This window comes from Lepisma saccharinum, chromosome 7 (assembly GCF_977018435.1).
Source record: "Lepisma saccharinum chromosome 7, izLepSacc3.1, whole genome shotgun sequence".
Classification (NCBI taxonomy): domain Eukaryota; kingdom Metazoa; phylum Arthropoda; class Insecta; order Zygentoma; family Lepismatidae; genus Lepisma; species Lepisma saccharinum.
The window spans coordinates 96,497,288-96,509,756 of NC_139235.1; the positions used below are offsets into that span (position 1 = coordinate 96,497,288).

At 39.1% G+C, this 12,469-nt stretch overlaps 1 protein-coding gene across 1 annotated transcript in view; it reads left to right on the forward strand.

The window, feature by feature from the left end:
* Nucleotides 1–1,388: 1,388 nt before the first annotated feature.
* LOC145990367 (luciferin sulfotransferase-like) overlaps nt 1,389–12,469 on the forward strand; it is a 50,137-nt gene continuing 39,056 nt past the window's right edge. Inside the window, exons 1-3 of the mRNA XM_083126060.1 lie at nt 1,389–1,461; nt 4,168–4,386; nt 5,895–5,991. Coding sequence (XP_082982186.1) covers nt 4,182–4,386; nt 5,895–5,991 — 302 coding nt within the window. The 5' untranslated portion in view covers nt 1,389–1,461; nt 4,168–4,181. The remainder of the gene's footprint in view (nt 1,462–4,167; nt 4,387–5,894; nt 5,992–12,469) is intronic.

Sequence of the window (12,469 nt, forward strand, 5' to 3'; positions counted from 1 at the left end):
AGACACACACCTTTACTCTACGTAAAGTTTGGCAAGGATCGGTAACATCGATCAGCAATCGCGCTGGGCTCTGTTGCTAGCGAAATTACCCCAGGGAATATCCAGCAAATGATCGGCGGCCGTGCCATGTGGGTACTTCGAACCTAGTATCAGCAGAACCGTTTACTTCCAGCTGTGTCGGAGGGAGCTTCGTCCAGCAGGAAAGAGCCCCACAGGCGCAAACCGCCGTTTTGTTTTCTCTACCCATGCTTCATATTATATTTCCCTGTAAAAGCATGTACATGATATTCACAATAAAGACAACGTAGGCCGGTGTATGTTTCTCTATCGAATTGAACGACGTAGGTTCAAGACTCCTCCAAACTTTTTTTTTTTTTTAGTTGTTTTGTTTTGCTATTTATCATTCATTATAAACAGAGAATCATCCATTCACCTCAAATAAGCCCAGGGGCGTAGCATACAGACCTGTAATGCAAAGCGACCCGAAAAGCATTAGAAATTATTATTACTATCGTGTGCTATATTTACGCAAAATTCAGATCCATTTTTACTTGCCGGCCCCCGTGGCAGACTGGTTAGCACATTTCGCTGCAAAGCCAAGGGTCCCGGGTTCGAATCCCGGCTTGGATCTTTGTGAGGGTCCATTCATCAATTGCATTATGTCATCACTCGTCCCCATCTTCGCAAATTAGTAAAAAATGCGCAATCAACCATTTTTATTTATTTAATGTTGTCTGAATAAAAATCACTTCTTCCTGTCTTCTTCTTTCTTTACCTTGTACCAGTGACGGCGTCAAACTGAAATAATTGGGGAGGAGGGGCTACAGATTTCACTTTCAAATTCTCGATAAAAAAAAGGTAAAGGTAAAGTGCTCCCCTGTGCTTAGCACCACGCCATGAAGGCGTATAGGGGGTGTGGGGGTAACGCCCCACACTTTCTTGATCCGGTCGTGAGTGCGAGTGATGTGATCAGCATCATGCCCCTGTCCCCTGTCATTCGACGCTGGGTGGGCGCCGGGGCCGCTTCCAAAGTTAGAAAAGTTCCCGGATTTGAACCGGCCGGGGATCGAACCCGGGATCTTGAGCATGGTAGTCAGACGCGTTACCGACTAAGCCACCGCGGCCTTTCAAATTCTCGATGGCCTAAGTAATATCGGTAAAAAGGTATATTCTTAATACTTTACTACGATATAATTTTACGAATCACATATTTTACAGTCAGTTACAAAATACTTGTTTTACACAGTAACAAGTGACTTGCTGTCGCTTCCGCGGCTCATGCTAAATTGAAGGGACGAGCAGAAGGCCCGGCTACACGCATTTCTAAGTGATGACGTCAGAGGACCTCGTGTCATAATCTGTGACTGAAGGTCGAGTTGATTGCGGATTGCTACAGGGAACATCGGATAGCGCAGTCGGTGGATTTCGACCGCAGCGGGAGACTTCTTCAACAAGGAAGAGGTTAGTAAACATGTCACTTGGGTTGCGGATTTTTGCCTATTTGCCATTTTAAGTCCTTTGTAGTAAAACTTCACGGCGTTTCTAGATCATGCCTAAAATGCCTATTCTCCAATTCCTGCTTACTTATTTTATTTTTACGAAACTTTTGACCCTCCCTACATTGAGAAAGTTAAGCTTTTGTTCATGTTGAAGTATCCGAAAACTGGTATTCTGGAATCCGTCAGATTTGACGGCGGCAAGAGATGTCCAGGGTAAGCAAACTGAACAGCTGATTGGTGACTCATACTAAGAGATAACGACGCCTAGTCACCCATTCTTCTGTTTCCAGCTGAAAGATTGTAAAAACCAATCAGTATATCGACGGTTCCGAGTGCTATTCCTGAGCTGGCCAGGGGTGTTTCTTGTCAGGGTCCATTTATCAATTTCATTTAATCATCCTCCATCACCGCGATTAGGCAAAATGGCAGAAAAGCAACATAGAAACAATACAAGAGAGCAACAGTTTTAACAGACAGAATGTTTAGCTCATTTTAGTCTACTTTTTATTTTAGGGTGCTTGCCTATTTTCATCGTTTTTGATGCCTATTTGCCTACTTATTCGAAAGGTTTTTAGTGCCTATAAATCTGCATCCTATTTATAATACAGTGCGGTTTGCTTATCTTTGCATTTCAGGAAGCAAAGCTCATGGCTTTCTTAATTACTATTGAATGAGTTCTCATCTCCAGAGTTACTAATAAAAGAAATTAGAGAAAGGTAAAGTGCTCCCCTGTGCTTAGCACCACGCCATGAAGGGCGCTTGTGGGGGTAACGCCCCACACTTTCTTGATCCAGTCGTGAGAGGGGGGTGATGTGATCAGCATCACGCCCCTGACCGCCTTTACCCCCAGGGTTTCCCCAAGGTACCCATGTCATTCGACGCTGGGTGGGCACGGGGTTGCTTCCAACGTTAGAAAAGTTCCCGGATTTGAACCGGCCGGGGATCGAACCCGGGACCTTTAGCATGGTAGTCAGACGCGTTACCGACTCAGCCACCGCGGCAGTTAGTTTGCCATAAAATATAGGCGTTTTTCTTGACGTCATAGCTCGCAGCACCGCTATGTTCGCGTGCCGACTTGTGAACAAAAAGTGGTATAGATGACGCGTAGACTTGGTTAACGTCCAAGATCTGAAGAGAGCTGCCGCCACGAACGTGGGTGGGGATAAACAGCGGGCGAGTTGTTTTCGTCCAATCACACTCAACCTTCAGTCAATGGGCGCAGCTGTCATTCTGCTTGTCTACTCCACGTGGAGTCTGATACATGACTGTGGATACGCTGTTGTCGTACTTTGCAACTTCAATGTGGAGACCGTGGGAAGGCGGAGGACCAAGGTGGCGTAGAGTAGATGTGTGGCAACACTGTGGGTTGAATGTGATTGTTGCAGCTGGTGGGCGGGTTCCGTGGACTTCACAGCCAGCCGGTCGTTAACGTAGCTAGCGCGTTGACTATACGCGTGATATCTCGTTTGCAGAGTTTTGCTTTAGTGTCACAGTCGTTGCAGTTGTGCGATGTTAGGAATATTGAGTGTAATCGATAACAATGTTGTTTCGTCTGAAAATAACACTGACACTTCTTTATATGTAAAGTCACCGGCAATACAAATTGGACACCTGGATCCTGAAATATTCGCTTCTCTGCAAGGCGTCATGTGTGTTGCCTAACTCCACGGCAGTCTGCCTTGGTCAGCATTCTAATGTTTTATTAACATGGAAACGAGGTTTAACAGTGTTACCATTAAACCCGAAGGTTTATGGCTGCAGCATAATGTTATACAGGGTGTCTCATAAGTAATCGCACGACGTGACACAGGTGAAAGTACACAATAATAGAAGCAAAAAAGTCTCAGTAAACATGGGTCCGCAAACGAGTCGTTTTCCAGATAATTGCGAATGTGTGGTTACAAGCCGCCACTGACTTCATTGTTTGTAAACGTCGCCCTAGTTGGTAAAATGCTAATAGTGTGTGCGAATGTGTGGTTAGAAGCCGTCACTGATTGCATTTTGTAAACACTGAGTGCTTTATCCATCCTGTTTGATTCCCACGCTACCTCTCGTAAATGTTCTGTTTTGTAAACGAAGAGCAAACCTCGGAACGCGCAACGAGTAAAGCATCCTGCGTTTACAAAATGCAATCAGTGACGGCTTCTAACCACACATTCGCACACATTATTACCATTTTACCAACTAGGACGACGTTTACAAACAATGAAGTCAGTGGCGGCTTGTAATCACACATTCACGATTATCTCGAAAACGGTTCGTTTGCAGACCCATGTTTACTGAGACTTTTTTGCTTCTATTATTGTGTACTTTCACCTGTGTCACTTCGTGCGATTACTTATGAGACACCCTGTATAACATTATGCTGCAGCCATAAACCTTCGGGTTTAATGGTAACACTGTTCAGCCTCGTTTCCATGTTAATAAAACATTAGAATGCTGACCAAGGCAGACTTTTATAGTATAAAAAATATACATAAAAACGTAACAGGGTCTTCTTCAGACGAATATTCGTTTTTCTGTATATTTTTATACTATAAAAGTCTGCCTTGGTCAGCATTTTTATGTTTTATTCGGGTTTAACAAGGCTAGATAGTTAGTTAGTTATGCATATTAACCACGCATGTCAATGTTAAGATTTTCACGAGGATCCTCTATCCACTTACAGGTGACAAAGAAGACATGCCTTTTCCTTACGAGATTCGAGACGTCCCTCCGGAACTGAACCAACAACTCCTGAAGGACTTTCATGGGGAAAGAACAGGGTTTATCCAGGTTGGCCCTGAAAAATGGTTCTTCCCTTCAGGGTACAAAGAGCAGGCGGAAAAACTTTACGACTTCAAGCTTCGACCTGATGACGTATGGATTGTTACATACCCGAGAACAGGTGAGTGATGAAGTTAGAAATTTGCGTCCAACTTTCCAATTTGGAAAGATAGGTAAATGGTATGTACACGTAATTGTAGTATGTCGTAAATAATACTACTTCTATAAAATATCCCTATTTACTTTACTGCATGTACTTACTTGTAAAGTTTCATAATTACGAACATCGGCGGATATGATGAAGAGGAACATGTATCCTTCTGTACACAAATAGCGCGTTTGGACATGCGACATATATAATACTCACAAGTTGTTTGTTTTTTTAAAGAGTGTCATATTACCTCTTTGTGAAAAACTGAACACGCTACTGGTAAATCAGGCACGTATGTAGAAATACATTTTGGGGGTGTCCGAACTAAGTGTCTCAGGAATAAAAATAATAATAACTTTTAAATAAAAATAATTATATTATAATTATATGAAATTAATACTAATTAAATATATGAATGAATGAATTTATTATTATTACATCAATAGGTAAAAATACCGAATAAGAATAGAGATATAACAGCATATATTCATTATCTAACTTACGTGTAGTTAAGATCTGCATATAAAGAAATTAATGTCAAATACAAGTATAATTAAATATATATCTTCTTCTCTAATATAAAAACGGATGTATGTGTGTGTGTGTATATATATATGTATTTGTTTGTTCCGACATAACTCTCGAACGCCTGGAGCAATTTCAACCAAACTTGGTGCATGCATCACTTGCAATCTGGAAATAATATTTTGGCGTAAGACACCCCTGGCACCCTAGGGATGAAGTGGGAAGGGGTGGCATGCAAAAATAATCGAGAACCACCTATATTAAATTCCGCACAAACAGACATCCGTGACTGTATGCAATCCGCACAACGATAGTGTTCCTCGGGTTGTCTAACATTCAGGCTTTGTTGCGAATGGAATCCATAGTTTTCGTGATACTCCCAATGCGGTTCAACTCCAAGTTCATCACCTATCGGCATGGGGGTGAGAGGGGGTGAAAAATAAAATGCCACAAATGACCTAGATTAGTGTCGAATCCATAGTTTTCGGAGTCGCTAAGCTAATTGGTGACATTCGCGATCACATTTAAAATTAGTTACGTTTTACACTATAGTTAGATTTCATTATTTTCCTGTCTGATACAAGATTGGAATAAATAAATACCCGGGCAACGCCTGGTAATCAGATAGTATTGAATAGAAAAGAGGTTGTTAGATCCAGTTGGCGAAAAGTAAAGTTTCTGATTAATATTTTATGCATACTATCATAAATAGTAGTGTTCAAACATAAATCTTTGGTACCGCTCTTCAAAGCCCAATGATCTGAATATAATCCTTGCCTTCCAATAAGTTCAGAGGAAATTAATAACCATCGATTATATGCTAAGCAAGTATATTTTCGTTATATAATTTTAGTGCTTGTAAAGTCTTTCTGGGGGCGGACCCCCTGGACACCCCTCTAAATACTGCCTTGCGGGTAATGTCAATGTCATTGGTGTTTGCTTTCCTCCTCCAGGTACCACGTGGACCCAAGAGATGATGTGGCTCGTAGGACACGACTTGGACTATGAAGGGGCAAATGTCTCTCTGATGGAACGATTCCCATTTATAGAGTAAGGTTTTTCCATTCAATTTATTAATATTATCAAACACATACTTTCTAAAGCACATTTTCAATATTTCTGATTTAAAAGGGCACGATTTATTAAGTCATTTAAATATTGATGTGAGGTGTTTAGAATGCAATCAAGTGTCAACCTTACTTACAGGTAGTATCTACATCGTAGACTGCATTGTTCAAGATTGAACGAGTCTCTGATGTCTGTACTCAGAGCCAGTGTAATACCCTGTGGAGCTTGTGTTGAGTGCTGTTCTGCCCACGTTTATTTGTCCTTTCATCAATTTCATTATATCGCCATTCTCATCATCTCGATTATTCAAAAGTGACAGACAAGCGTTGTAAAAAGAAGCAAATCAAATCAAAATCAATTAATGGGGATGAGTCATATAATTATTGATTTCTGTTCAATCATTGGAAGGTTTCTTTGGCATAATAGGCTTGTCAAGGCAGAGGATTTCGATTCGACCCTGTGACACAATTGCATTTCACTCCTCAACTTCGTCGCCTTGAACTTCTCGTCAGAAACACACCACATCACTACGTATGCAAGAAAGACGAACACTGTATGTACTACACTCTTAATTTACAAAGCTCTCAACCTCAAGACACCTTCCTATCTTCTATCACATTTCCAGTTTCTTCACAGTGATACCAGATCACGCGACTCATAATCTCTCCATCTGTGTCCACAAATCGAACTTTTCTCCGTATCAGCTGTGGAATCTACTTCCAGCAGAGTTGGCAAAGTCATTTACTCGTTACGTTTCTTTACGTTTACGCGTAATTTACTTATCGTAGAAAACCAGCTTTTTACGCAGATGTAAAAACCTAATTTTCTTTCGTAAACAAATTTAAGTAAATTACATCAACGTAATATTTAAAATACTTAAACATGATATGACCTGTAAATTTGAATATGTTGTGTGTGTGTCTAGGCATTTGAGTGGAGCTAAAAATACTTCGTGTTTAATGTATTAATGATTAACTTTGTGTGTGTTGTTGAGTAAACGAAAAGATTCTGTATGGCCTAAACCCTGCCATTTAAAATAATACATTATTCAAGGTTTCATTACAGTTCCCTCCAAAAATTAATTGACTAATTTTGCTGAAATGCAATGCTATACAAGATCTCCAAAGAGCGAGAGCTGGTTTCACCTCATTACCTCACTTTTATGGCAGTTGACATGTCACTTTATTTATTTTTTTATTTATTTATTTGAGAAATCCTGAATACAGAGAGGATCCATTTTATATCAGGATATCAACAGCGAGAAAAATAGAAATTAACAAATGAGAAGCACGCACACATATGTAACAAGAATAATACAATAAAAAAATAAAAAAAATAAACAATAATAATAAAACTATAACAAGGGTATAACAAATATTAATTTCTCTTCAGCTGCTTGATGCACGCATTTCTGAAAGCCTGCTTAGATAGATGGAAGCCTGGAGGATCAATTAGTGTATTGTACAGTGTCTCTCAAAAGTTTTAGGACAACGACATTTTAAACTAGGCAACCCAATTTACACAAGCCGTTGGTGGGTTGCGTGCAGAGTTAGGCTCAATTTCAGGGTTGCCACATGCACAATAGATATTTATAAAATACGCGAAAGAAATATAAACAAGTATTATTGTATAAAATTATTAAAAATATCACTATTATATCGCAAATGACAAAATTCTTTCTGAAAGAAAAAAAAATAGGTTTTCTAGTATTTCATCGCTGATGAGTCTACAGTAAGGAAAGGAGGTGAGAGGAAACGAAAGGTTACAAAGGAGAAGAGGAAAGTAGAGGAGAGAAGAAAGAGAGGATAGACGAGGAGAAGAGATGTAGTGAGGAGAATGTAAAAAGATTCGAGGAGAGATGAGGAAAAAAGAACAAAGAAGAGAAAAGAGGAGGAAAACGAGACGAAAGCAGAGGAGGAGACGAGAAGAGGGAAGTGGAGAGTAGGGTAAAGGAGAAACAAGGAGAAGAACGAAAAAAGATAGAATAGTGCAGTGGAGTCGGAAATCTAAGACGGGAAAGTAGATAAGAAGAGTGGAGAAGAGTGGGATGGAGATAAGATGCGAGAAAAGAAGAGTGGGATGGAGATAAGATGCGAGAAAAGTAGGGAAGGCGATATGAGATAAAAGCATAACAGAAAGAGGGGAGAGAAGAAGGAGAAGGAACTGGAGAGAAGAGGTAGTTGCAGAAAATATCCTCTGAACGTCAAGAATGGATGCATTGGTCAATTTATCGACATGAAACATTCAATAACATTTTGAAATGTATTGGAGAATATATTAGATCGGTGCGAAATGCCTTTTGGCTGAGTTCAGAGCAAGTTAAAATTTTCCATGTAAGATCTTTGATTTTACCTGCGATTACACCACTAAAAAAATGAACGTAATTTTAAATAATTATTCAATTTTTCTCCACTTCTCGGTTCGTTGAAATGGAGATTTTGTAATTCAATATTTCCCCTCCCCCAATCGTTAATTCCAAACGGAATTATTCCGTTTCACACGGCGTGGACAATGAACACAATGGGATATGTCTAAAACTTACGAAAATTTTCTGCCACCGGAAGGGTTTGAACCTACCACCATCAGATTGACAATCCTAAACGGTAGCCACTACCCTACAAACTTTCGCTCCTTAAGCCAAGTAGAAGGAGTTGACCAATGAGAAATGTAGATGTAACTCTTATGCATGTAACGTGCAAACAAGTATTGTTTGTAACAAAGAAAACGAAGGTAGTACGACTCGGCGAAAACATTTAATGGAGGATTGCACATGGTGAGAACTTTTCATGCGATATTTGCGGAGGTATCCTTGCATTGAACCCGAGTGGGAAAAGGGGTAAAATTAGCATGTCCTGAATTGCCACCCATATAAATAGTTATTTCATTAATATTTGTCAATGTCTTGGAAGCAGTACACAATTATCGTTAGAGTATCATAATTCACGATCTTATATATAAAAATATCCCGTTGAACGTGTGTCAATTCATTTATTTGTTTATTTTTTTTATAAATTCCATATGCAGAACAATGTAGCCACTATATACTGCTATTATAAATAATGTTACCATGCTCATGTTTAATGGAATGGATATTTTTTAAGGAACATCTAGTATGGAGGATCGAACGTGGGACCACAATGTAATTTTATAAAGGTTTCATGAAAATCTACGAAATAGTTCCTTATAACTTGGAATATGGTGAATAGATATGAAATGTCTTGAAATTAATTTTCGACCACTAGATTTTGGCAAGGGAATTATGTGTGATCCGTTTCCAGTCATTCATTGCTTAAAGAAACGTTTTAAAACTATGTGGAATTTTCATTCTGGGATAGCCTAAGTGTTTTTACTTGCTACATGTATGCGAACTACACTCTGTCCCACTTATCTCTGGAGCAGGTGAACGAAGACAAGTATCTGAGCAGCGATGAACACGTGAGAGGAACGGGATTGCGTGGAGGGAGGAAACCCACTTCAGTTACCAGCCTTCCCAGCAGCGTGCACTGTTTCGCTCTGTCCACTCGATCCCCTCTCTCCTCTCTCCACTTTTCTTCCGTTATGGGCGGCTTTGCTCCAGAGATGCTGGGACAGAATACAGTTAATTGTTTCTCAAAAGGTATCATCTATCTCTGTATGCCACACATTTAATTCTTACTCACATGGAAAAAAATGTCAATTTGTATTCAGGGGTAGTTTCACAGTTACAAACTATTTTGGCCTTGATGAGAAGTTTAGTGTAAGTAGGCAATTTGTTTATAATTTTGAAATTTAAATCCTCATATTTAGGGCTTGAACTCGTCACCTAAGAGGTTGAAGATCGTCCTCTACTTTGTGCGTGACCTTCTTTATTTTTCTATTCATTGTTCATCCTCATCGTCGCGATTAGCCAAAGGTAAAATAAGAAAAGTCCTCCTCCGTGACCGTGCGGTCTAAGGAGTTGTGCTTTGGACTCCGACTGCAGAAAGGCATGGATTCGAGTCCGCCTATGCTCACTCTCTAGGTTCTCGGCCTGTGTATGGGACCGGTAGAAACCCACCATCGTGAAGAAATTGGGGAGCTACGAGCGAGTAGCGTAACCCGGTCTCGGAAATCTCCTATGGAGCATGTTCCTGGGTAAACAAAAAATAATCGATCAGACAATTCGATTATCGAAGGCGATAAAATAACCTCCGGTTGACCAAGTTGCCAATATAAATAAATGGAATACAGATTGTCTTCGAGCTTACATTGTTAAAAAGAAGCGGATACACGTATTACTATCCCAATAATTATTCAATACGGTTTTTTGTTTGTCAGGAATTATCACTTAAACTATTGCATGTTGAGCTGATGCCTACCTAGCCGCTTCTGATGAAATCTACCATTCTTCAGATTCTCTTTAAAATTCGACTCTGGTCACTTGTAACGTGCTGGGTGCAGACACTGTGCATCGAAGCACAGTGTTGCGATAAGAAGCGGCCTTGAATAGAGTCACTTTGATCGCGAGCAAGCTAGACTACCAAGCTTGTCTGCCTTTGAAAACCAAGTCATTTGTTTCACGGTTTCCGAACGCGATTGCTATTGTAGAAGTATATATTCTCTCAAAAGAGCAAGAAAGGAAATTCGACCAATGTTCTCCCATCGTTTAAAACCAAATATTATCTATTAAACGAAAAGTTCACGATTGTCAATAAACGGTTTAACCTATCTGAGCATAAGGTGAATGTAAATACTAAATTTAATAGAAAGGTTCTCAAAAATTTCTCTTCCACTGTCTACGTTAGGTCAGTACCCAGGGGAGGGGCCATGTGGGCCATGCTCCCCCCTCGAACTCTGAAATATTTAAATGTGAACCTAATAATAAATAAATACGAAAATAAGATCGTCGATTTTTGAAATGTGTAAAAATTTCAATTTTGCTCTTGCATAAATGAATCTGTTTCTTGTGCAAAAGTCTTCAAGCTGCAATATTGGGTCTTTTTAGTTTTATAATCATTGATGCAAGGCTACCAGACGTCCGATTCACCGATTTAGTCAGGACAGTGCGTTACTTTCAATCCCTGTCCCGACTTTTTCGAACTGCAATCGTGATGCGAAAATGTCTCTTTATTATTGTTTTTTTGTTAACTTACAATTAGACATGATCTTTATTTTATGAATAATTCTAAGTACGCAACATTTAATTTATAAATATATTATTTTCTAAACATAGAATTATCATGACTTTTTAATGGCGCTCGCACTATTTGAACTATTTTGTAATATATGTCTGTCTCTGTCTCTCTCTCTCTGTCTATATATATATATATATATATATATATATATATATATATATATATATATAATTGGGTCTGGCCCCTCCCTCAAATAAATCCTGCGTAAGGACCTGGTCTACGTCAATGACAGAAATGCAAGCAATAATCTTATTTATTTTTAACCCAATTAAAGGAAAGTGTAAGCATTTAAAAGAAATAAGAAAGAGCATAACTGTTGCTTTTCCTTAGAAATTGTTGTTCTTCGAGGAAGAAAAATTAGAAGGATTTAGTCCAGCACCTTAACACAGTGTCCCACGAGTTCTCTTAACACATACTGTCAAATGTGAGATGATTTTATGAATAAAATTTTCCGCCTGTTTACGTATAACGTTGCGCAGATTTGGTAGTTCGCACACGGTGTAATTATTTCGTGTTACCTTACGCAACAGCAAATACATTTCATAAGACTGTTCTGGACGCAAGATTTGCATCAGTAAACAAGCATCTTGTCTGTTACAGTATCACAGGAAAAGAACATCGTCCTGTAATGTTCAAGCCTCTAGATATTTTCCATTAATAATGTCTAATCACAATAATAAGTTAGAAGAAATATCTCGCATTTTCACAACTACCAATATTCTCGTTTTTAATCACTTCGAAAATTATTTCTCGAAGATATCGGTTATACTGCAAGAAAGCAAATCAAAATTAAAGTAAAAGTTCAACTACACGTATACCAAACGACATTTACAATATTGGAGGGACAGAATACTTAAAAACAATTGTTGTTTCATTCGAAGGTAAAGGCGTGGTGTAGTGGTTCTTCTACCTGGTTTAAGGAGCGAAAGCTTGTAGGGTAGTGGCTATCGTTTAGGATTGTCAATCTGACGGTCATAGGTTCAAACCCATCCGGTGGCAGAAAATTTTCGTAAGTTTTAGATATATCCCATTGTGTTCATTATCCACGCCGTGTGAAACGGAATGATTCCGTTTGGAATTAACGATTGGGGGAGGGGAAATATTGAATTACAAAATCTCCATTTCAACGAACCGAGAAGTGGAGAAAAATTGAATAATTATTAAAAATTACGTTCATTTTTTTAGTGGTGTAATCGCAGGTAAAATCAAAGATCTTACATGGAAAATTTTAACTTGCTCTGAACTCAGCCAAAAGGCATTTCGCACCGATCTAATATATTCTCCAATACATTTCAAAATGTTATTGA